The sequence below is a fragment of the Lissotriton helveticus genome, chromosome 1_1 (assembly GCF_964261635.1).
Source record: "Lissotriton helveticus chromosome 1_1, aLisHel1.1, whole genome shotgun sequence".
NCBI lineage: Eukaryota > Metazoa > Chordata > Amphibia > Caudata > Salamandridae > Lissotriton > Lissotriton helveticus.
This window is the reverse complement of record NC_136057.1, coordinates 1,393,054,026-1,393,081,676: the sequence shown is the minus strand read 5'-3', so window position 1 is coordinate 1,393,081,676 and position 27,651 is coordinate 1,393,054,026. Positions and strand designations below refer to the sequence as shown.

The 27,651-nt window shown below is 41.1% G+C and overlaps 1 protein-coding gene across 1 annotated transcript in view; it reads left to right on the top strand.

The window, feature by feature from the left end:
• LOC144773117 (E3 ubiquitin-protein ligase TRIM39-like) overlaps positions 1–27,651 on the top strand; it is a 391,830-nt gene that overhangs the window by 331,033 nt on the left and 33,146 nt on the right. The window contains exon 6 of the mRNA XM_078657975.1: positions 25,609–25,769. Within this exon, the coding sequence (XP_078514101.1) occupies positions 25,609–25,769 (161 nt within the window). The remainder of the gene's footprint in view (positions 1–25,608; positions 25,770–27,651) is intronic.

Genomic DNA, 27,651 nt, shown 5'->3' with positions numbered 1-27,651 from the left:
AGAGGGTGTTTCACATGGAAATACAGTTAGGCAACACTGTACAGCGAAAATCATGTGACAACCCGATGGCATTTGGTGAAAACAGGACTACTAGTTTAAAAAAAACCTGTAAAAACCACAGGTTTTAGAGACGTTCTAGTTTGAAATTAGCATTAAAAAACTTAGAAATTAACTGAAAAACACCGGTTTCAGTGACGTTCTAGTTAGGAATTAACATTTTAAAAAACCTTAGAAATTCTCTGGAAAAAACAAAGGCTACAGAGACTTTATAGTTAGGCTGACATTTCACTTGTACAAAACCATAGAAATTCAGCAGCTATAGTTAGTTGAGCTAACTATAACTTGTGCCTCCGCAATGCACTGCTGATGGAGTCCCATATTACATCACTCCTGACACGGTCAGTGACATCACTGATGACATCATCCACATAATCTCTGATGCACTTACTCACACTCTAATATAAACTTATATACACCCACTCCAAAATTCTGACTACCCATCTCAAAAACATACACACCAATAGCATTTAGTACATACCCACTCACTAATTCCTAGGTCTACACACACATCCACTCACCCATACAGCCACTCATACACGCAGTCAGTCACCAATGCACTCACAGATATATATATATATATATGTATATATATATATGTGTGTATATGTGTATATATATATATATATATATATATATTTTTTTTTTTTTTTTGTACACCTATACAGACACACACACCACCACTCACCCATGGAGTTACACACAACTATTCACCCACCCAAAGAGTAAAGCACATTGCCAATTACTCACCTACACATTAATACACACCGCACATCATTTATAGAGATACTAACATATACTTATTCTCTTATACACTCACTGACACCAGCTCACACTTATCTATAGTCACTCGCAAAATCACTCATATCCAATCCCTTATATACTCCAACACTCACATATACAGCCATACACATATACAGTTACTGACCCTTACACCACTGAGACATCCATTCACTCACGGACACAGCCATAAGCACACTCACCCATGCAACCCCTCACAGATGCACTCATGAACCTATACACTCAGTAAATCACCCATTCTCAAATCCATGCAAGAAGTTGCACCCCCCACCCACCCGCACAGACACTCTGGCACCCATATACATACTCAGAACACCAATCAATAACTCATATAGACACTCATGTAGCTACTCACCAACCCACGCAGCCACTTACACACAAACTGACAGACAATCACACTGATTAGTCAATCCCCCATGCATTCTGTGAGTCACATATAATCTTTCATTTATACAGTCAGTCATGCACCCACTGAATAGTCCATACAAACACTCATACACCCATTCATCCTTCAATAGGCCTTGGTGTGTGTGTGTGTATATATCTATATCTATATATATATCTATATCTCTCTCCACCATCCATCCAGCTCCACAAGGGAAGAAGGCACGCACATGAAGTTGAAGGCTTCCTTTATCTCGGGTCTCCCTCGACCCCATAACTGAAGAGGTGTTTTGGCTGCTGACACAGCCATTCTCTCTATATATCTATATATACATATATATTTCCTACTGGCGATCGCCAGTAGGTAGTTATAGTTGGGACCTGTTTTCCATAGGAAATCCCCAACATTCTATTTGAAATAACTTTGGCGCCGGTTGACGAATCTTCGTGACATTTTCAAAACTGGTGGGGCGCTCCATTCCGCTCCGATCTTGAAAGTCTCGGGATGATTCGTGTAGCGGGGGCTGAGAAAAAAGTGGGGTCCCAAAATGTGTTTTCCCCATGCAATTTTCCATAGGAACCGTTCATCGTGGCTACAGCCCGAACTGCTGAACGGAATTAAACCAAATTTGGCAAAGAGGTAGTCTTCAGTTCAGACTTGTGCCCTTTGCTTAAATGGTGTCAATCTGTTCAGTAGTTCCTGAGAAAATTACAATTAAATGTACATATATCTATGGCAGCGGTGGATCTGCGCATCCTGAGCACACCCTAAGCGCACCGTCCCGATCGCGTGCTGAATGCGAATTGGCTGTCAAGTGGTTGTCAACATTCGAAACCAAAAAGTGTTGGCAGCCATTTTGTGCCTCGATAGATGCGAGGCTGAAGATGTTACTGGAATAAGTGTGCAAAACATATAAAGAGGGCAGGGAAGAAATACCCTGACCCTCTAGACCTGCTTGGGGGTTCCACAAGGACTCCCAGGGCCCCAAAATTATTATTTTTTTTTAAATGGCAAAGTACGCACAGGGTGTTTGGATCCAGTCGTAAAAAAATATATATAACTGAGCTTCTTTCATAATTCGCCCCCGGAGGGGCCAAATCCCAGTAGCAAATTATTCAAATGTATGGGGTGCCCAGAGGAGCCCCCCAGCCCCGGGGACCGCCACCCCCCAGGGCTACAAGACCCCCCCCCCCAGCAAAATACGTGGTAGGGGGGCACAAGGCCCCCCAAGCCCCGGGGACCACCACCCCCGGTGCTTTGTGTATTGTTGGAGGGGCCCCCCTCCTGGAGCCTTGTTGTGGCCCTGGGGACCGCCACCCCCCAGTGCCAGCTCCTGCAGTGTCCTGGGGTGCCCACTCCCGGGACACTGCTGTTTGCTATGGGAGGGTGGGAGCCAAGGCTTCCGCCCTCCCATAGCAAACTTGGTCTGGATTTTGAAAGAGAGAGCAGGGAAATCTGCTCTTTCAAAATTCAAACCAGATTGCTTTTCCACACGGGGAGCTGCATGTTAGCAGCTCCCCATGTGGAAAAGCAAGGACGGCTCCCGAAGGACGCAGGGAGCCAGCTGGAACCGTGGGGGCATTGGGGCTCCCCCACGGTCCCCAGCGTTTTATAAAAGCCCCGGGGGATGGGGTCCGCGGGGATAATAGAAATTAGTGATGTGCTATTTTATTTATTTTTTACTGTAAAATTAGGAGTCGCGCGGCGCTCAGCTCGGCCCTCCTGGTGTGCACGCATTGGATGCACGACTCATAACTTGTAGAGTGCGCAACTCCAGCGTGTTTGGTGCACGACTTCTACGCGTTGGGTGCGACTCCAAGCAACCAAAAATTTTTTTTTCAGATCTATAGCAAGCTTTTGTGTTTAGTTCTTAGGTGGCTCTGAAAAGAGCCCTTGTGTTTGAGAGAGTTTGGTACCTACAAGTAAGTACCTATGCAGAGTCTAAAGTTCAAGAGGAAGACTCTGTTACTCTCATCTGTAAAATGTACACCATCTCTCCTATAGATGCCATCCATATTGAAACGCAGATTGTTGTGGTAATTGGACCCCATCTTATAATCTCGGAGAAAATCAGAAACCGATTTATTGACATGTTTCCTAGCTTTCTCAATCTGTGGACAAAATTGATTGGACCAGTTCCATTTCTGCCTTTGGTATATGTTGAAAAGGCAGTTTGGGGGAAAAGTGACATCAATTCTGTAAAGGTGCGCTTTATAAGCATTTCCAGGCCTACCAGAGTGAAAGTGCCTAGGTAATTGCCACCACAGTGCACAATTATGAGGTCAGGGTGTTGGAGATGCAAAAAGGATTTAACCAATGGCATCAGCTGGTGCCACTTTAACCCTCTATGTCCAATCCATTTAATGTCTACATTTGGCCAAGCTAGGTCTTTGTCCATGTATCTGTTTTCTGCATACCTTTGGCTCCAGAAAATATAGCTGTGTCCCACAATCCACATTCTAAGCATCTTGAATGTGTAGTGTAGTTCCTATATTCCCAATAGGCTCTGCGCATTGGAATAATATATCCTATAAATTTGACATAGGACTTAGGTCGACTAGGTCTCTATCGAATATATTAAACTTAATTGTGAGTGCCAGCTAGCTCAGAGGTCACTAGAAACTTTCTCGAATGAAAAAGAAGGGATTAGTCTCTGACAACCGCATAAACATGACAACTTTGTTTCCCCAAGATAAAACGTATCTTCAGAGTCGTGGAAACAATAGATAGATATTTTACTCAATCGTGCATGCTTCGTTTCACCAGAGGTGCAGAGAAATAGAGACGGGCGTTTTCAATAAAAGTATTTAGCGTTTTCAATAAAAGTATTTATTGAACAGTTTTCTTTCTCATGCAAAAGAAATGAACTGCTACAATCTTAATACTGTCTGTAAAGTATAATGCGTACAACAAGAAGACTATTATAAAATAATACTGTAAAAGCATGGTATGGTTTCTAAGCCATAAATTACATACATAAATAAAGACTAAAAGTACTCAACTGGTGCTTCTAAAATACGCCTACCCCGATGTACCTAACCTAAGTCTAGTACGAGGGAAGAAGTGAGGTGTAGCATAGGTTTAGTATTCTTTTTGCCAAAATTCTATCCAAGATTTCTCTTAGGGTCTAATCAGCTCCGTACCTTGGTTTAGAATGAAAGAGGTCTGGTATCTCTTGGTCTCAGGACTTGATTTCCCAACACCCCACACGGGGAGCTTGGAAACACTGGAGCTGGATTTCTCAGCAAGAATGAAGACAGCGTCACTCTCAGTGCGTCTGCTGCAGGATCGGCTTCCTTCGGCACTGGCTGTAGAGAGCTACGTCGGGCAAGTAGATAGTCGAACTGCTCCAAACCACAGTATGTTTGCTAGGGCAAGTGTGGGCATATTCATACCTTGAAGGTGCAGAGTTTGACGTAAAGTTGTACATACTAACGTCCTCAAAGAGTCTCAGTTCTTTGAAAACTTCATGAGTTCTTTGAAAAATCAATATTCAAGCAAGGGGAAGTCCCTAACTGCTGAAGCAGAATTTTCCAAGAAATCGTTGTGGATTTTCGGAACTAGTGGAAGTAGCCATGCCGTATTTGGACTGCATGAGCTAAGTCTAAATATGGTTATGATTTCTATGCGTATATAAGGACATGGTGATTTATACCTATATAAGGGCATGAATTGGAAACATTACACTAGGGTCCTAAAATGCTATACAACAAAGGGAGGTCTGGAAGCACTTAGATGGTCTCTATATGTGAATTGGCAGTTTGAGAAGTTAGATTTTTCTAAAATGGTGGATAAAATGCAGTTTTGAAAAAAGAAAAGAAATGATTGGCTGTTATCATTCTATTCTAAAAAGTAGGTTGCATGTTTTTGGTTTTTAAAAGCATGTTTCTTATTGGTTAAGAAAAAGTATTTGAAAGGAACATTACATAGGATATGCTGATATTTTGAAAAGTCAAGCACACTTGCTGTTTGGATTAGCAACATTGTGTGCTGAACTTGTGACCTATGAGTTTAGTTAAGTGTTCCATGAACTGTTTCTGTGGTAACAGGCAATGAGCAGATTGGGGGTGGGGTTCAAATGTATGTCACTTGAAAAGGGCTGAAATGTGTAACCAATAGAAATGTGTGTTAGCTTTTGAATTAATGTGGGAAGCAATGTGATTTGATATTTACATGTATATGTGTGCGGGAAAGCTTGCCATTTTTTTGGTTTTGCTAAGAGCTGCACAGTACAGAGATTCTGTATAAGAAAATCTGGTGTGTGACTGACATACTTCTTAATCTACAAATCAATTTGAAAGGTAAATTATTCTTTTGTGAGAGGTTGTATGTGGTGTATTTGTTTTTAATACGATTAATGTGTTTCTCTTGGTAAAGTACAGGGAGTAGTCTTGCTTGTCTAGATTCAGTTTGTGAGACTGTGTCCTAAAATATGTGGAATGTGTGCAGTCATGTTGCCTGTTCCAGACTACTAAATGTTTTTTGCTAAAGTGCAAGGGATACTGTTAATCGTCTAGAATCACATTGTGAGTCAGTGTGCATTTGGGAAAATTGAGAGAGAATCATTTGGTTGCTTGATGTGTTTGCAGACACAAGTGCTTAAAAACCTTTCTTAAGTTTTGGTAGAATTAGAAAATGGACATTAGGTTAGGCTTTAATACTGAAATACAGTAATGAAATATGTGAAAAGTGTGCTGTCACCTTAGCTTTTGTAGATCAGTCAATGTGTTTTGATAAAGTCCAAGGGAGAGTCTTGGTTGTCTAGAATCACACTGAGTCTGTGTACATTTGGGAACTGTTGTAAGAGAAGCCTGTGGGTATTTCATTTGTTTGCAGATATATAACAGGTTAAAAAGGTATGCTATTGCCAAGTTTTGGTAGAATTTGAAAGCAGTCATTGCTTATGTATTTGCAAAATGAGTAAAACTTCCACAGTACAGTGCATTTCTAAAATATGTGGAATGTGTGCAGTCATGTCACCTGTTCCAGACCAGTTAATGTTCAAGTGCAAGGGATACTGTCATTTGTCTAGAATCACACTGTGGGTATGTGTGCATTTGGGAAAATTGACAGAATCATTTGGTGGCTTGATGTGTTTGCAGACACATGCTTAAAAACCTTTATTGTTAAGTTTTGGTAGAATTAGAAACTAAACATTGCTTATTTATTTGGAAAATGAGTTGGGCTTTAACACTGAAATGCAGTAATGAAATATGTGAAATGTGTGCTGTCACCTTAGTTTTTGTAGATCATCCAATTATGAATTCACTGAGTGTCTCTCCTTATAGTATTGTAATCATTCAGTCAGTATGCATGTAGTCATGCAGGGAGGCAGGCTTTAGGGCACAGAGTGCTTCAAACTCCTATGCACTATGCATGTACTGGTCTAACCACCTTCACACTTCAGTTTCAGGCCTACAATTCCCTGGTTAGTATCTATACACTCCAGCAAACACCCTGTGAGTGCTCTTGCAATCTCATAGTGACTTTTTCAGTATCATGTATTAATCTTTTCACTAAAGTAAAACTCAATTAATTATGAATTCACCCACTGTCTCTCCGTATAGTACTGTAATCATTCATTCAGTGTGCATGTACTCATGCAGTGAGCTAGGCTTTAGGACACGGAGTGCTTCAAACGGTTATGAATTATGCATGTAGTGGTGTAACCACCTTTACACTTGTGTTTCAGGCCTACAATTCCCCAGTCAGCATCTATGTAGAATGTGTTTGTATAGTAATAGAAAAGTATAATTTATAAAGTTATTAATATACTTTTATTTATGTTTATTTCTTAAAGATATTGTTTATCATTATTAAAATAAAGTTATCATGCCTGAGTAATTCAGAAAAAGAAAGAGAGCTAAAGGACAGCTACTTGAAGAAAACTCAACAAGTATTGGATGACCGAGATAATGTGACTAAAAAGAGAAAATGTTCTGGTACGACACTAACAAATTTATTAAAAATATTACTAGACTCCGAGTATTGAACATGTTGAATCTACTGAAAATGTTCAAAGTTTTAAAAAAATAGTAAAGGAAAAAAAGGCACTGACATTCAAAGGATACAACTTATGGCCAAAGAAGAGAAAATCAATATAAAGAAATAAGTAAAAAAGTATTGTATAATCGAGTAGTACATAATTTGCTGAAAGATGAAGAAATATAAAAAGAGCACAGTTTTATAAAAAGCTTATTGAATCTATTGTTGAAAAGGCTTTTGAAGTAAAGAGGAAATTATTTATTTTGGTTTTAAACAGAAGTCGATCACTAGATAAACCAATCCATTTAATGAAGATCAAAAGTAAGAGGAAACGAGTAACTGATGGAACTAATTTTTGTGATTTTTTTTTTGGGGGGGGGGGGGGGTGGAAACACCGTTCAAGTTCAGAGCCTTTCTTTAATGAGGTTATTTGCAGACCAATGATTTGTTGCATGCAGTTGATATCCGTGGTCGAGCTTATGAGGTTAGAAATGGTTGTCCAATTGAAAAAGAGAACATGGTTCCCAGAAATGCAGAAGAAGTGATAGCTAGTGAAGTTCTAGGCAGAGTTCCTAAATCCCCAGTGTTCACATGGGATTACAGTAGTATTTTTAGTGTACGACAAGAATCTATTGATCTTTTACGCAGTTTCTTATGAGAATAAAGTAAAAAAAAGTGTTAAATAAAAGATTAAGATGTTGCAAGGACTGGCCTCTAGCAGAGTAAGAAAAAATACTGGTTCGCAAGGTCATTCTCTGGCTTGTCTTTCTAGGAAAGTATGTCAGTGTTTTTCACCATTTCAGGATGTTGGCAGTACATCATACTCCAATGTGGAAGTTAGTCAGAAGATTGTATTATGCAAAAAGTCCAGCACTAAAGTTAAATTAGTTGAACAGTACTCTTTTGCGTGGGTTTATATCAGATGTGAAGGTTTGTGATGAAATTTAGTATTGTTACTTTGGTCCTGAACAAGAGAGGGCAGAAACTGAGACATTAATAGAAGAAAATGTTGAAGTCAATGTGGAACATACCATTACAAAAAATGTTGATGATCAAATTGTAAAGTTTAAGGTAATTTCAGGTGAAAGGCCACATTTTTATTGCATTTGTTGTTGGCGAACTCACTATAAAAATCTGACTAGGAGTGTTTATCTGTATTTAAAAAGTGAAAGAGAATAATATTTGGAAGGAATTTGCAACGTATTTGTTGGTAGAAAATTGTTTTTATTTGGGTTCTGATCAGCGAATTTGTAAATATTGTTATAACAAGTTAGATGAGAATAAAATGCCTGTTAGAGCTGTCCATAATAATTTAGAGTTGGTTGCTATACCTCCAGAACTGATAGATTTAAATACCTAGGAGTCTATTCTCATTCAGTGTGTGCACCCATTTCAGGCTATTGTTCGTATGGAGCCCAAAACAGGTAAATTGCCTCCTTCAGATTTGCAAAGAGGATTAAAAGGAAGAGTTGTGTATTTACCGTTAGATTTAAAGAAAAATATTGAAACTATTGGTATAGAGAGTGTTGAAAGCGAACCACTAGTTATTCTAGTTAATGGCTTGGCAGTTCGGTCTGGACTGTTCCCATGGGGCACAGGGTCAAGACAGATTTGCATATGGCCATGTCTGAACTGGGGTGGCTTGGTGAGCAAAATAACGATGGATTAAACCCAGATCTGTGAATGGGGGTGAATGTTTTGCCACTGTGCAACATTGTCTATCATCTAATGTGTTTTGCTGTTCACCCTATGTGGGAAGGGTATGCCCAGACGTGGGTCCCTTGCTCACTATGCCACTGGAGTCCAGCTATCCAGACTTGATACCCAGAGAATGACGGTAGAGATTTTAAAGCCCTCTGTCCTTCATCATCAATTAATTTTAACAACTTTTAATATTCAACCCTATCTGTCTTTCATCCCAGGAGCCTACGATAGATTCTTATTAACTCGCTTTAGGCTGGGAACCTTCCATAGTCTAGTTAGTTTCCCTGTTATGAATGACTGGTCACATGATCTTCAATTTTGCCCTTGTGACTCGATTTCCCCCCAATCCACGATTCAGGTTATTTTATTTTGCAAGCTTTATTCCAGTGATAGGCAGATGTTTCTAGTCCTTTTCTTGAGGAGATCTGGACTACGACAATGTCGCCCTGCACTGTTACTTTTACAGTTATTAGTCTATGCAAATTGTGTTCTGAGAATTTTATCCTGTCTGAAAAAAGTGCTCCACCAAAGGAAATTTATGGTCATCTGAATGCTTATTTTGCACAGTACGATGCTTAAAATTTTAGGATTCACACTGCAAATTCTTTTTAACTTCATTATGTATAATGTTATTACCACGGTTTTTACGGAATTAGTCTTGTATAAATTGTTTGTATGCTTTTATGATTTTCTACAATCGAATAAAGCTTTCTTGAACTGAACTGAACCTTTCATCACTCACTATAAAATAAACTACCATTTTTGAAACCACGCGCACACCAGCGCAAGTTTCTAAAAACCCACTCACTAATTTGTACATCTACACACACATCTAAACACTTACCTATACATTCACTCATACATGCTGACAAAGATCAATAGAACAATATTAAATATACTTCTACACCTATATCAACTTTACACAGCAGGACATATCCTACTCACTTATGCAGTCATGCTACTCACTTATGCAAACAATTGATCATACATAAATTTACTCAGCTACACACTTAAACATGACTTTATTTATTGATATAGAAAGTAACTCATACTTAGTGAGCTCTAAAATCACTATTATAAGTATACAGTATTCCATACAGTTATGCAGATAACCACTGAATCTTATAGATACTTATTTACATACACCAACTATCACATACAGTTCCTTTTATATTTCAACATTCTTGGACGTGTATCATTAAGAAACATATTTAGTCTTCACCACTGTTTCCACATGCAGTCTTAACATCATATACCTACTAAAATAACTAATAACACATCGTTGGACAGTCACACACCTTCTACCCAACCACACACACATTCACTCTCTCATACAAATTCTCACTTAACTAATTAAAAACTAATATAGAGTTTCACATAGGTAGTAACCAACTTATGCAGTAGTTTACAGAACAAGAGAAAGTGATACAGATATTCAGACAGTTTAATCACTATCCCATATGTTTAGTGACACACTTTACATTAGGCATTTACACAGTCAATCATAGCGCTACTAAATTCTCCATCTACACACTTATACATCCCCCTCAGCTTTCAGTGCAGATTGCTATATATATAATACTTATTCAAACATGGAAGCAAACCCCATTTACTGGATGATGTCATCATTGATGTCATTTGAGATGTCACCAGTGATGTCACTGACCATGTCATGAATGATGTAATATGTGACATTCGCAATGGATTGCGGGCGCGCAAGTTATTGTTAGTACAACTAACTATAACTGAGGAATGTCAATGGTTTTGTACGCGTGAAATGTCCAGCTAACTATAACAGCCCTAAATCCTATGTTTTTTTAGTGTGTGTGTGTGTATATATATATATATATATATATATATATATATATATATATATATATATATATATATATATATATATATAGTTTAGCAAAAGCTCTCGAGCTTTGAGAGGGAAACACGACGCTGCTTCACACCATCCAGCATTGTTTAGCCTCGCTGTTACTTGGTTGCAAACCCCTTTGGTTTCTTTGTAGCGGTCCGACGCGTTTCGAGGCTTGGAACGCCCCGTAATCATGGAAGCTCAATTAAGGACATGACGGCCATGTGCAGTGTTCGTATTTATTGGTTTTCTTCCTCGAACACTAACGCCTTGGGTGGGTGTGTTTTCCCAGCTGCCGCCTGGCATGCTGGTATCTGAAGTCCCTGTAGCACACAGCAAACGTTAATACCTTGAGTAGGCTCAGTTCCTTAATTGTTGATAGCGCTGTATACATCTGCCTTGAGTAGGACAAAGAGTTGTTGGCATCCAAGTGTCATCTCCCTTGAGGTAGCGTGCATTGTGGAAATGAAGGTTCGTTTCCAAAGCCGTTTCTCATTCGACTTTGCAGTCTTAGGAGTAACTGGTTCGCCTCTCCACGGCCGAGGCAGCCGTGTAATTTATAGTTTAGCAAAAGCTCTCGACAGCGCTATCAACAATTAAGGAACTGAGCCTACTCAAGGTATTAACGTTTGCTGTGTGCTACAGGGACTTCAGATACCAGCATGCCAGGCGGCAGCTGGGAAAACACACCCACCCAAGGCGTTAGTGTTCGAGGAAGAAAACCAATAAATACGAACACTGCACATGGCCGTCATGTCCTTAATTGAGCTTCCATGATTACGGGGCGTTCCAAGCCTCGAAACGCGTCGGACCGCTACAAAGAAACCAAAGGGGTTTGCAACCAAGTAACAGCGAGGCTAAACAATGCTGGATGGTGTGAAGCAGCGTCGTGTTTCCCTCTCAAAGCTCGAGAGCTTTTGCTAAACTATAAATTACACGGCTGCCTCGGCCGTGGAGAGGCGAACCAGTTACTCCTAAGACTGCAAAGTCGAATGAGAAACGGCTTTGGAAACGAACCTTCATTTCCACAATGCACGCTACCTCAAGGGAGATGACACTTGGATGCCAACAACTCTTTGTCCTACTCAAGGCAGATGTATACAGCGCTATCAACAATTAAGGAACTGAGCCTACTCAAGGTATTAACGTTTGCTGTGTGCTACAGGGACTTCAGATACCAGCATGCCAGGCGGCAGCTGGGAAAACACACCCACCCAAGGCGTTAGTGTTCGAGGAAGAAAACCAATAAATACGAACACTGCACATGGCCGTCATGTCCTTAATTGAGCTTCCATGATTACGGGGCGTTCCAAGCCTCGAAACGCGTCGGACCGCTACAAAGAAACCAAAGGGGTTTGCAACCAAGTAACAGCGAGGCTAAACAATGCTGGATGGTGTGAAGCAGCGTCGTGTTTCCCTCTCAAAGCTCGAGAGCTTTTGCTAAACTATATATATATATATATATATATATATATATATATATATATATATATATATCAGTCTTAAGCTTTTTAGAAACATTCACAGGATGATGTCATTAGTTATATCACTGACCTTGTCATGATTGATGTAATGTGATGTCATCAACAGTGCATTGCTGGGGCATAAGTTATAGTTAGCTCAGCTAACTATAACGGCTGAATTTCTATGGTTTTGTACGATTGAAATGTCAGCCCAACTATAACGTTTCTGTAACTTTTGGATTTTTCAGTGTGTGTGTGTGTATATGTGTATATGTGTATAATCTAGAGTCTTCGGCAAAACTCATGGCGATTCTGGTCGAGTTTGCGTAGAGTGATCGGATTAAAATTCAGAATGAGATTGAGTCCGTGGAAGCGGAATTGGAGAAACTGGGGGAGAATGAGGCTGTCATGAAAAAGATGAGGGAGGAGATGGAATCCCGGCTTCTTAAGGAGGAGGAAATAATAAAGAAGCGTAAAGCTTTTAAATTTGAGAGAGACAGGTTGGACTATTTAAACGGTCACATATTTACCTTTGCACGAAGATTCGAAAATTCCAAAAGCCAGTTGGGCACTGGCAGCCGTGGGAATATAACAAAGGGTAATACGAGCTCAGCCTCATCTGTTAGTTTGAGTTCCACAGAAGGCAGTGAGGCAGATGGTGAACAACATAACATTCCGTTGGGGTTTACCGTACTAACACCTGCACAGGAAGTGAGCCGCCTGTGCGAGGCCAGACGAGCGACTGAGACCGAGAGTAAAATTTACACAATCAGGAAAAGTGCAAACCGCAAACGGTCAGAGCGACGACGACGCCACAAAGAGAAATGGCGGAGCAAAGAAAAACCAACGGAAATGGCCGAGCAAGAAGCGGGGCAAACAACAGGGACCCCCTCAATAATAAATCTGACTAGCACTGCCTTGAGTCCTAAAGAAACGAAAATTCTGGGTTTAGGACTCTTTTTGTCTGCCACGAACTTTTGACTATGCAGGCACACGCATGGATGCTTACAGATTTGTGAGGAAACTCAAACTAACCAAATTTCACCGTCTTCGGCCAAACAAAAAGGACACTGAAAAGACACCACTGAGTCCTATGTTATTATCGGCAGGAGACGCTGCTTCGTTCGAAGATATCTGGGAGTTACAAAATGAACAGTGTGAGACGGCTACTGTTACTTTGCCCAATACCACTACTGGGTCAAGCACGGCCCAGACACCGTTCAAGCCCAAATCTACCTTCAACCCCATCTCTGTTCACGACAATTTGGAGATCTATCAGGATCTAATGGTGGAAGACCTTAAAAAATTATATATTATATCAATACTAACAAAAGGAGCCAAGCCATTGCAAGACAGAACCAGTGCTATAATCTCCTGATTAAAAAACTAAGATCGGATGATAATTTGGTAGTGAAGCAGGCGGATAAGGGGGGCAATATTGTCCTATGGGGACGTGATAAATACATGGCGGAAGCTGAGAAACAGCTGAGCGACACGGCCTGCTATCGTAAAACTAATATCACTCAAATCAAAATGGCCTGGAATGATAACGCTAAACTCATGGGCTGGCGCTGCAGTGGATTAATCACTTTGGATGAATTTAAATTTCTCACAAAAGAATTCCCGGTGATACCAACGTTTTACCTTTTGCCAAAGGTCCACAAAGACTCACTTGTTCCACCTGGGAGGCCAATAATATCGGCGATCGACAGCGCGACCGAGAATTTATCAAGGTACATTGACTTCTTTTTACAGGAATGGGTTAAAGGATTGAACTCCTATATAAAAGACACGACTGACTTTTTGTGCAAATTATCTCAGCTATGTTGGAATTAAGACTATATATTGATGACATTGGACATATGTTCTTTGTACACATCTATCAGGCACACAGATGGCCTAAAGGCGGTGCAGTTTTTTCTGGACAAACGTCCCATATACAACGCACAGCACAACAGAATGCTTATGGGAATGTTGAAAATATGTTTACAACAGAATGTCTTTACATTCGGGGGCCAAGCCTATCAACAACTTAGGGGGGTGGCCATGGGGTCTTGCTTCTCCCCCAGCTTCGCGTGTTTACACATGGGGCTGTGGGAGGAGCAGACCCTTATGGGACAGCACAGAACAACTGTCGAACAACATGTAATACTGTACCTCAGATATATAGACGACTTGTTTTTTATCTGGAGGGGTTCGATAGAAAGTGCTGTCGACTTTGTTGCAAAACTGAATGTTAATGATTTAAACCTACAGTTTACTTCGACTATGAGTGATCACTCGGTAAATTTTCTGGATGTGGAAGTGTATGTTGAAAAGAATAAATTAGAGACCAAATTACACAGAAAGACAACCGCTGGTAACACCCTGTTACATGCCTCTAGCAACCACCCTCGCCACCTTATTCGCAGCATCCCCTATGGGGAGATGCTGCGAATAAAGCGCATCTGTAGTACAGAAAATGAATGTAAGGTAGCTCAGAATCTATGCAAAGTACGCTTTCTGGAAAGAGGATATAGCCATAAAATGATAGATGATGCCATAAGAAAAACATATAAACTGACACGAGAACAACTATTGGGAAGTTGTCCTGACAATGTTATTACAGTTGAAATTAAAGCTGAAACCAATGAGAAAATGCAATGCAGGGCAATTGTCACATATAGTCAACAACATGCTGAGATTCGCAGAATTTTTTCTAAAAACTGGAACCTTGTACAAGGGCATCCAGTGATTGGTGACCTAGTAAAGAACAGTCCAGAGATCAGGAAGTCACCCTCGTTAGGCAGTGCGATTGTCAGCAATACTTTGGACGTTCCCAAGAAATGGTGGGAACGTATTACAGGATTTAAGAAATGCCAGATTTGCAAGGCCTGTAAGCACGCCATTAATAAAACCCATTATGTAAGTCCCTTTCAAGATAAACCGATTGCTATTAAACAAAAGCTGGGGTGTAAAACTGAATTCGTGGTTTATATATTACTGTGCCCTTGTGGCTTACAGTATGTTGGGAGTACTCGTCTTCCTGCCCACAAGCGCATCCTACAGCATTTGCGTGCAATCTCAGGGAAGGATCAGTCCTATCCAGTAGCGAGACATTTTGAGAAATGCCATCAGAGTAATCCAGACTTGCTGCAATATTATCTGGTGGACTCTGTCCTACCATTGAGGGGAGGAGACAGAGATGGCAAATTGCGTCTCTTGGAAACACGGTATATCCTCGAACTCAATAGCAAGCAGCCTGGGGGACTTAATTGCAGTGAAGATCTTTACACATGCTTATGACTCTGTGGGGAGATGTATAATGCACCTTGCTGGCGTAAATGTATTCGATGAGCTGTGGGGTTTTTCTTGTATAAACTCATTCGACAGCCTGCAGATTCATGAAATTTTTATGAGTAACAATTTAATTTTTAATGCACGGTCACTTTAAGTTACGTTTATATTGACGACCTCCAAGGAAGTAACAAGTAATAAGTATACAGGATACAGATCTGTCTATTGATGGTGAATATTGTTATTACACACTGGGGTATGACTTGCATTAAATTGTCACATATTTTCAATTCCCAATTACTGCACTAATAGTTATGAATAGCAAAATCCTAGTTTTAAGAAAAACTCAAATGTATGTAAAGTTATTTCTGGGATTCAACAGTCTTGCTTTATGGTTTCTTACTAATGAAATTTATTGTAAATAACATTTAATTATTTATTTATTGTAAATATATGAATTAAGGATTTTTTCTTAAAGAACTACTTTTTTTAGAATTATTCTGAGATTTTATATACATGCTTGCCTCTCTTTTTTTGCACATAACATTATAACAACGGCAGTGAATATATGTACATAGTATGTTGATATGATATGATTCGAGCGGATAGCTCGGGATATGAACATCGCAATAGCAGGGCACTGTGCCCTTTATTATAAATTGGTGAATATCACTTTAATTTAAAAAGGATGTACTACTAATCATGTGATCATCTACACTATTTATGTTACTTCCTTTCTTCTCTACATGACATGTGATCAAGCCTCGGCTGAGGTGAAGCGCGTCATGGCGACTGGTGGGCTGTTATTCTTCACGAATAAAGAGCACTGAAACGAGAGCACGGAGTTTGTGGCTTTACTCAATTTTCGTTTTCAGCGTGAGCGCAAGCTGGGTTGATTTCGGACTTTTGGAATATATATATATATATATATCAATGTGTGTATGTAAATGTGTGTGTCTGTATCTTCACCCACAGGTACCACCTGTGCCTTGCTTAATCATTAGACCTTTTGATGTTGTGGATCATTGAACTCATATGACATCTTATTATTTTTATTCTTGCCCTTTACCCTGCTCATTAAAAAAATCCTAATATAGGACTTTGAGGCATTTTTTACACACTCTCATCCCCTGCAAACTCACTACTAAGAGCTCTGCTTAAAACGTGTAGAGCCAACCCACATTAGGTGTCTGCGACCAATGATGAAGCAAGCCAAATATATATACAATTTTACAATGTACAATTTTTTTCTTCCAGGAAATACTGTAATACCGTACATTATTTAAAATGTGCTTTTACACAATTGTGCCTTCCTATTAGTAGCATACTAAATAGAAAGTTTTAAGGAAAATAAAATCTTTTTTCTGGAATGTTCTTTTGTGTTTAAGTGCAGTTTGGCACTATAACTATATATGCATGTGAATACCTGGGGAATATGGGGGACGTTTCACAGTGATTTACTTTCAAGAGCATTTTTGTGGGTTCAGACCAAAGATAATTTTTACTTTATCAGCAGTTCGCTTCATTGTTGGATGCGTAGCAATGTGCACATGAAAAGAAAAGTTTGGGCACAGTTTGCTATCTTCCACCGAAAGCTTAAGCTATTTTGCACAATATGTTTTTTCCTGTGTTTGTTTTAAACTTCCTTAACCCATTTGCTATACTTACCCTGATCCGCTTTTTCCATAGGGGACCCTGGCAACCATTTCGCGTCTAATTCTAAGCCACAGGCCTATCTTAGACATGTGTTTTCTAGTTGTTTAAGTACTGGCAAGACCACAACGCCCCCACTCTTTTTACCACCTTGTGGATGCGTGCTGAGGGCACACCATTTGTGTGCCAAATGCAGGCCTGCCTGATCTCGTCTAGTGCATGCCCTGCTGCCAGTCAGGTTAGCAACTGAATGTGTAAAGATTAGCTATAGCTCCTAAAACTTACAAGTGCTTAGGCCAATTTCCTGACTACACTGTATCAGTAACGTGATTTGTCTGGTTGCCTGCATCAATTGCCACCCATCACTTAATATACTATCAAATATAACTTGATAAGAAGATGATACTAGGGCACGTCACGACTCCTGGGGTAGATAAGATGACTTTGGGACCTATATCAACCTGCCTTATAAATGCAAATTCTCCGCCTAAACACGCATTAGCTATTTACAGCTAAATATCCTCTGATATTTGGAATATCGTATTTTTTACAGAAACTTAAATAATGCCACTTATGTACCGTATACTGCAGTAGAAATACCTTCAGGTTTTCAATTCTGTATTTAGACTGCCAAACTCATTGAGGTCGTGGAGAGGCAATTGTTTTACCTAATTTTGATGGTTCAACTGTTGAATTGTTTATTGAAGTAGAAGGACTTGTTTTCAATCAACATCTCAGCTAAATGCTCCATTTAAGGAGCTCTTATTTACCACCTTGAGAGTATTTCAGTTTTCTGAAATGCCTTGGCTGTTTGTTTATGGCCCCTTTGTGCATTCAGTATTCCAATTTTACTGTTCTTGGTGATTTTAATCTGCACAGAGATCATCTTGTCTGCCTCTTTGCTGACAGACTCCCTTCCAGCTCTTAATCTACGTCAGTTGGTGGGGGCATGACCTTGCAAGATGGCCGACCAGATACACTGGTCTTCAGTTCATGGGCCCTCATCAACAATACTTAAGAACTCTCAGAGCGAAATGAAGCTTGTGAGAAAGTGCCATCTTTCTTGCATGGTATGCCCCCACTTTCTGCTGAATTATTGATGTACTTTGACTGAGTGTGCCCTGGGCTCCTGCCAATCAGGTGCCCAGGGCCTATGTTCCTTCCCTAAAACTGTGTTAAAACTAAAACCCAATTGGCATATCTGGCCACAAGTTAGCCCCTGGTAAATGGTACCCTTGGTACCCAGTGCATTGTGACCAGAGAAGACCCCGACGGGCTGCAGTACTTATTGTGCCACCCTTAGGGGCCCTGCACCCTGAGTCACACACACTGCCTTTGCAGGCTGAGTGTCCTGGTGCAGAACTAAACAAAGAGTCGACATGGCACACATCCCTGTGTGCCATGCCCACAAACCCACTGCCCTGGCATACATCAGTCACCCCTCTAGTTGGGTGCCCTATGCCAGTTGTGTGGGCACAGGTGCATGAGCCCTGTGCCCCTACAGTACCCAGGGCCATTCCTGGGCACTGTAAGTGCAGTGATGCCATTAAGAGTATGTGGTGCTGGCAGGTTGTCATTACGAACTCCACAGCACCATGATGGCTACACTGAAGACTGACAAGTTTGATATCAAACTTCTCAGCACATTAAACCCACACTGATGTCAGTGTAGGATTTAATGTAAAATGCAATACAGAGGGCATCTTAGAGATTCCCCCCTGAAACCGAACCTACAATCAACATCTTGTCTGAGAGGCTACCTAGGCTGCCACACAGCAGACATGTTGCTGGACCCCTGGGTAGAGAGCCATCCGCTCTTCTGGGCCTGCAACAATGCACATCCTGGGCGAGGTGCTAGATCTCCTCCCCTAGGATGGGCAGGGGAAGCTTCAAAGGCATGCTGCCTTTGTGAGCTTCTCCAGGCCACTTGCTGTACTCCGCAACTGGCCCCCACCGGTTCTGACCCCACTTTGGCGGGAAACCTTAAGTGAGGAAAGGGGACGTGCCAGCCTCTGCCAACCCCGCCCCTCAAGTGGGAGAGGCGAGGTGAATGACAACTCCGGGCTCCAGCCATCTGGAGGATGGGGAGCTCTGCCCAATCTGAGATAGGCTCCTGCCTCCCTCCCACAGGAGAGGAGCAGGATAGGGGGTGTACTCACTCCAGGACAGGGACCCATTGGTCCCTGCCCTTACCCTACCTGTAACACCCCTAAATTTAGCATTTAGGGGCACCCTGAACCTTCCTTCAGCAGATCCTGATTTCGAAATAAGAAGTAGAGAAGGACGACCTGCCGTGCAGCTGCTAACGAAAAGACGACACCAACTGACTTGGCCCCAGCCCTACCGGCCTGTTGATCCTTGAACCTGCTCCTGCTAAATCCCGGCATCTCCTGCAGACAGCAACCTTGAAAACCCCGGAGGACCTGCCTGCCTTGCTCACCTAGAGTCTGGGACGCCCATGAGCAGTCGTTTTGCTCAAACAAGCGACACCCCTGGTGCCAGCCAGGAACCGCGAATATAGCGAAGAGTAATTGGGAACAATGCATTCCACTAATGTATGAAAGTAAACCACTTTGATTCTGTGGGAATCTGGAACTATATTATTTCAGACTTGAGTACCGCTGGACAACAAGGAGTCACTCTAACATTGTTATGCAGGTTCTGCACTATTCTCCATTTTCCTCTTTATTCCCATGACCAGAGTAGCATAGGCTCCCTAATACTTCTTTTACGATTCTCAGTTTAATCTTTTTAGGTGAAATCCCTCTCTGCTTCATGTATAAGCTTGCATTGAAGAGCGAGGTGATACTGTGTTGCGTTTTACAGTGATCCGCTCTGGCTCTGTACTTTTGATCAATCTAATATCTTTTTTCCTGAAGCATCTGAAAAGTTTGGGAGCATTTTCGTTCAAGCTACTTAGTATTCAGACAAAGGATTAGAATTCAAGGTTTGAAATAAAAATAACAGCAGGTGAGCAGTAAATTGGACATTTACACAGGAGATTTTATCCCAACAAATTAACTGGACTGGTCTCACGGATTATGAATTCTTGGTCATTCCTGAGTGAGCCAATTTTTACTGGAAAATTAGCTGACCACTTATTAGTCACTGGTTTATTTGAAATTCCTGCAACTTGAATTAATTTTCTAGAATGGTAGGTTGGGAACTTCCACTACTCTGACTGTGGAGGGGTTAGCACCTGATTATCTTTAATTACTTTAGGCTTTACTGAAATCTGAAAGTCTGTTGGAAACCTTGAATAGTACTTTGTGTAGGGCTTTGCATGAGTGGAACTGAAGGCATATTCTCAATGAACTGCTTTTGATCTTGTTTTGCACAGAGGCTGGTAGGGCTGAGGCCAGACTATCATCCCATTCTGTGCCATCTGATTAATATTCTGCTGCATTTAGGAAACCATTTGTGATTCACTTTGAAATCTATTGGGATTAAGTTTACAATCCTGTTTCCAGTGTCCATTTTTCGCACGTATGTGGCATGACCTATTTCTCATCTGTGCTTTATTAATATTTTGATTAGGCCGATGGTGAAACCCCAACCACTAGGACCACCATTTCCACCTTGCATAAATTGAACACCATTGCCTTGTACATTAATCCTGTGTACACCAGTACCAAAACCACCTTGACCACCCTTTTGGAAAAGCTTCTTTTGAGAAACCATAAATTTCTATTTTGTCGTGTTCTTTTTAGCATCAAAACAACGATCGCTACAATACTTCGCAAAGACCAATATTTCTAACTGTTTGACCTACCAACACATGACACTTTTGTGAAATATGAACTCCTTTCTCGATGCTGTCCCAACACAAGCCAAAATGAATCCAAAAACGTCTTTCTTGGGATCTTCAACTCCACTATGCTGTCATAAATTTTCATCAATCCCATAACATGCATGCACGGATTCACCTGATTATTGCATCTTTCTCATGATCTGTGACCAATCTACTTGTTTCTGTGGAATCTTTGTTTTACAGTGCTCGATAACACTGTTGTATTTCTCCATAGCAATTGAAAAAGGCTTAGTTTGAGGGGCTTCTCCCTGTGGTTCTTCTGGCCAGTGTGCTATGGCCTTACACTCTATCCACACATTTTGAAGCACAACAATTGAAAATAAAGTATGTAATTCTTTCTAGAGTACTTTTGAAATGGTGACAATGGTTTCCACGTCTGTACACCACGTTATTGGGGGTCTACTCTGAGCTTTTGAAAACTCTTTGTAAATGTGTAAAAATCACTCCTTTACCAAGATGCATGCACATAAGCTCCTTCCTGCACTTCTGTCAATGGAAACTTTTGCAATAACCACTTCACATTTTGAATTACACATTTGTCTTTCTTTTCTTTTTACACCCCAGGCTTATCCTTTGGTTCAGTCTATTCTTTTCTGTACCTTATCACAGCCTCTTTTTATTATTTTTTTAAGCTCATTCGGAATTTGATTAATTTATTTTCAGTCAGCCCTCCAAGGACTCCCAAATTCTCGTTTTAAATCCAATTTTATTTCTCTAGACAATTCTTGAAGTTTTACAAATGCACAGCGCGCATGTCTTCCTGCTTCACCCAAAAAACGCCAATTCGTTTTTATTATAAATTCAAATGTTTACTTTGTTCAACTTTCTGCCATCATTTCTAGAATATCCTTTGTTATGAGAGAGGTAGTGGGGCTGGCAGTCCCTGACCTGCTCAAATATTATTAGTCTGTGCATCTTCTGGCGGTTAATGACTGGCTGTTTGTTGACCATTCGTAGCCGGCATATCGTGCACACTAGGAAGCGGAGGCTATCCGCAAGTACTTTATAGGAGGGGGTGGGAGCATGCCCTGCCGAATCCTTCCCCAGACTGTTGGAAGGGTGTGGTGCAAGGCTACCAGATATCTAGGATGGGAGGATAGGTTGACTGACATGATCCTACCCATGGGACAGCGACCTTATGCTGGAGTCGGGAGTCTGGAGGTTTTTTTTACAGGTGGGCATTGATCGGTATCGAACGCTTGGGCGAGGTATGGAGAGGGCAGGCCATGATGACTTATGAGGTCCTGCTGTAAGAGTAGGAGTTTGCAGAGACAGAACATTTCAGGCAGCTGGGCACGCTCGCCAGCGGCATATACTAAAGGGAGAGCAACTGCCAGAAGCTGTGCCACTGGAGGACCGTCTGCTGCTGGACCCCATGACAGAGAAGGCCGTTTATATGACCTACAACAAAATAATGAATTACTCACCTGACCCACTAAAGGCCTTTAGAGAAGTGTGGGAAAGAGATCAGGCTAATGAAGGATTTAGACTGGTGATGGAGCAAGGTTTCGCTCGTAAAGAGACTTGCTCAGACTCCATGCTCTCGAAATACCATATAATGTACTAAATAACATTTTTCGTCTTACTAACAATGCACCACACAACATTTCTAGTATCTAGGGGAAGATTTTCAATGTGCTTTCTACTAATCGTAACTTGAGTGTCTTAAAATGGCTGTCGCAATGCAGGAACATTTCTGCGCATGCGTCTGTCACACTCACGTGACATGACGTACTTTCTGCTTTGGTGGGAAAACTTTGCTTCTGCTCACTAGAACTAAAGATGGCTGCTCTGTTTTCATGTTCTAACGCTTGTATTGCTGTTTTTACTAAATTGTTCGTTCTGCCTAATTCCTAATGCTATAGTTAAAATAAAATAATGGGAAAAGAGTAGAGAAGTGGTATACAGTGCATCCATTTATTCTTTGTTCTAAAATAGTTTTTTTTCTACTTTGCTATTAGCTCGTATTTGGGCCTGATGCAATCTCACTGTACTCCCTTTTGAAAAACTTGAGTCTGCGCACAGTCCAAGAATCCTCAAGCCATGACATTGAATCCATGTCAACGACCGTTTTGCCTGAAGGTGCGCCTGGGAAACTCACCCAATGACCTCTCGAGAGGAAGACAATTTATTAAATTGTTTATCATTGTATTTACTATTAGAACATTCATTGTTGGGTGGAATAAAAGTGCATGGGAAAATAAAGTTATGGACGGGAAAGATAATTTCCATTATAGAATCAAGTGACCTCATAACTGGTATGGTGTGATGACCTCTCCTCTCATTTTACAAATGAAATTGTGGGAATACACAACTTGCAACATTGGGGGGGGGGGGGTACACTGCCCTGGAAAATGGTATATCTAAGGTAGGCTTAGCTAGTTAGATTGTCCGACTTGTCCGAATAGCTGCCCCGTCACTGACCCAACACACTCAATAGGTGATCGAGAGCAGAGGTGCTGGCGGAGCACTCTGCCAGAAGAATCGATAACCCAATCGGGGTTCTGGGAAGGAGTCCGATTACCCAGTCGGGTTTCTGAGGGAGAAGATTCGCTAACCCAGTCGGGGTCCAACTGTTAGCCGCAGTGAGGGGTGTGACGCTGGCGTTGCACTTAGCTGAGGGTACCGGTTTCCAATCTGAATCTATTCTAATTGTCCTGATCTGCACCTGTGCTGTCTTACTGGCATTTGAACTATTAGAAGACCTGTTTCTTTATCCCAGCCCGTGGCCAGGGTTGGTCTTCACACCATTCTAGGTAACTATAAATTCATGTGGGTATGTCATTGTACTGTTTCCCTTTTCTTACCCTTCCTATGTGTCAATGCTTAAAGTCTCATAATATTTTTACATCATTTCGCTTTAATCATATTCTTTCTGATTGAACAAGCTTTGATTAAATTGGTATGGACTCTGACATTTAAGAATTTACATAGATAAAGTGTCATAAACCTTTCCCGAGTTTGTCGTTATTTTATGAATGTCAATGATTATATACTGCCTATTATGCGAACACCCTTGATCCCTTAGGACTCTAGGTACCGGTGACCAGGATTGGTAAGTCAAATTGTATAGGTCCTAAATGGTTAAACAATCTGATTAAGCGTAGGTTTACCTGTTCAAAGTGTGTATGTTTTTTATGGGCTCAGGTGAGTATGTTAAAATCCCGAGCAGGTGAGCCCGCGCTCTATCACTGGGTCAAGGCAGCCTTAGGGAAGTGGCAATAAGAGCCCCACTGGATGGGAGTGGCGCAGATAGGGGCCAAGTCACTCGTCTGAGTGTGCCCCTGGTAGCTAAATGGCACCTCCTGACTATTTTAGGCAAGGTATTGCCTAGATTCCAAACCTTCTGGCTTTTGGTGGCTTCAGGGGTAGCTTAACGCAACATAGCTGGGGCCTGGGGCGTATTGAAGACTGGGAAACCGATATGGACTCATGCCAATGGGCGGAGCAAACAGTCTACCAAAGCAGGGGATGTCTTAAGGAATGGGGTAAGGTCTGAGGTAGTTGGTGTATCCACAGAGGCTATTAAGCAAAAGAAGAAAAGCATGGAAGTGGGTGATGGACCCCTGTCATTGCTTCATTCTCATGGGGGGAGGGGTAAGGGGGGGCGGATGGACCTAACATTTGGAAAGCTTCTGCTCATGGCAACTATTGCTTTCATGTATGTAATTTGGTCTGCTCTTCTTCCTGTGTATACTGTACAATTGATCGTCAACTGTACCTGCTGTATATGAAGCAATTTTTTAATGAGGATTTTATTTTTCAAAATTCTCCTTTTGAGTTTGAAAGAATCAATCTTACCACTTTCTTTTCACTACTTGAAGACAAACTAGATACCACCTCATCTCTCCTGGAGCGCTCTGCTCCTCCTATCTCTTCCACCTGCACTTGCCTCATTTTAGGGGGTGGTCTCACTTCAGTCAACAATCTGTTCATAAACTTATCCTATACATCCAAATCATTCTAATTTTTTTCCATCTCATTTTTGCTATTTATTTTGTCTGACTGTTCGGTTTTCGCAAGAAAAGCACCCATAGTTTCAAGCACTTCTGTCTCCATGCTGTCTTCCGCAAAGTCAATCTTGCATCCCTCAAATGTTAGCCTTACCAATCAGCCCTTTCAGTATTTTCGTATGGAAAACTTTCGTTCGGAAACTTTACTTTAAGTGGGCGTATATTATCTGCATGGTGTTTCTATGTATGAGGTGTATATGTAGATATTTATATTTTTATTGCCGTTATCAATTCGCTCTGATCGCTGAGTGTGTAGTGTAGTAACGGGAAGTGGATGGGAGTTACCCTGTTTGTCAAACTAATGAGGGGTGGGGGGGGAGCAATCTCCATGCTTACCGAACACATTCTGCAATTATAAGTAAGATTCTACAAAGACACAGATGGGATAGCTGTGAGTACTGCAATTGATATTTGTCTTTTTTGATGTTGTGGTTGCTTTGTCTGTAAACTGGTGGAGGATGTGTGCGATTTGCTCTTGAGCCTTTACTACTAGGATTACAAGGTGTAGAGTAATGAGACTGATTGTTCGATGTTTTTTTCTCTTCTGAGAGTTTAATTTGGTGAATGCTACATTTATGGTAAAATGATTATTGCCCTAGGTGTAGTATGGTGAAGATTCCGAAACTAGAGCCAGAGGTGGAGAACAAGCCAGCGGAGGAGAACAAGCCAGCGGAAGAGGTGCAGAATCCCAAAAGAAAAATGAAATATGTGAAATATTGTACCTTACCGAAACTTGGGCCTGGAGTAAAGAATTGTGAAGGTACACACTATTTGCTTTCTAGTATGTATTGTCTATGGAAATCTTACCATTTTTGTTGTATTCATACAGCATCGCCTGTTTCTTTAAGGCTTAATATACCCCGTTACTTAGTCTGAGGAAGTAAGTTAGTAACAGGTTCTCACCCTGAGAAAAATGGCCCTGGTCACAAGCTTATGCTTCTCAAACCAAAGATCACACGAGAAATGCTCCACCACACAACTTTATTTATTCATGTTTTCACCATCTGCTTTCTCTTGTGTTTCGCCTGTCAGTGATGCCATTTGTCAGAGAAGCAATTAGAGTAGTAACATGGATTTCTGAGTGATTAAGTTAACCATAGGGGTCAGATGATTGTGTTTATCGACTGGAATAAATATTAACTGTAAGCCCCTGTCTCACTCGTATGGTCTCTTGTAAAGCACATTAGGGCAATCTTGTTTTTAAAAGTTGTAAATCCATTATGTACCAGTTCTCTAGACTAAACCCCTTGCGTTTTAATGTCATTTTCATGTCAATGGACTGTTTGCCTTGCCGCCGTTTCAGACCATATGATGGAAGGCAGTGCCCTCTCAAATTAATCATTGGAGGAAGGGAGGCTGACAAATATACTAGCTCATGCAGATCAAGCAAGAGTCAGTGCCTCCATTAAGAAAAGTTAATTTGTAGAAAGTCTTTTGTAGGCTATGTGGCTTCAGGGGTCTGGTTCTTGTAAATATGGGTAGGGGGTGATGGTCTGATTCAAGCAGCGTTGTGCCAAAAGCATCTTTAAAATGGTTTCTAGCTCTTTCCCAGATGTGAGATAGTTTGGTTGGCCTCTTTGAATGAGTGTCAATTCATTTAAAAAGCAGGGCCTCAGAATTGTCTTCCAGTGTTTAATTTACTTATTGTAAAATATTTGCTGTCCTCCTTGATTCAAGCTTTTAACAGTTCTATGACTGGACCAATCGGAAGTATTAGAATACAAAGAACCACTCAACTTAATGAGCTGCTCCTTGCCAACACAAGATACTTGACATGTCATTCAACCCAGTCCATCACTTTAGTGTAGTGAGTGATCCAAGCCGGCTTTGCTCATGGAGTCCGTATTTGCCTAGACTTCCTACGTTTTTGATGGATACATCTTCCCATATTTACTCGCTTTATGAACACTCCTTCCAGACTGGTCCAGAAAATGTTTTCCGCAGCAATAACTCTCCAGCACCGTGAGTTGGTGGCACGTTTTCCATCCGTGACTTCACTTCTGGATGTGACATTAACCGAGTATATTCAACTCCAACCAGCACACTGGCAGTTTCATTTTCCTGATTCTCACTGAGCCAATTCAAGTACTGGCTAAGGAGTTAAAGGAGGAAGGTAACATCCTTTTAGCTAAAGACTAGATGCAACATAATTTTAATAAGGGGCCTATTGTAAGCACTTCTCAAGGGCCCAAAGTTTCACCCACTTGCAGGAGATTTGGCTGTTAGTAGAGTATTAGTACCATAGCCACACAGAGAATGATGATTCTGAGGCTAGTCTACTTCAATCAACTTGCAATACTGATGCCTGCATCTACTTTTGCTTACAAAATGCCTGTGAATTGGATATTTCCCCCAAAGGAGAAATACCCTATACTTCTGGCTCTTTCAGAGGCGATTGGTACATTTCCAACTACTGTTATAAAAGATGCAGAGGCCGTGGAATTGACTTTGCCTTCTGCAGAAGCGAACTATATTTTGCCGGACGTCTATTCATCCCCCACAGTTTGTGGAGCCTTTGCTTCAGTTTAATGAGGTTTTCCTCAACCTTATGATGGTAGTATGAGAGAGAGAGACCATTGGGGTCAAGCAGTCTACTCCACAAACCTACTTTCTATTTGAAGGTTGATCTTCTGATCAAACCA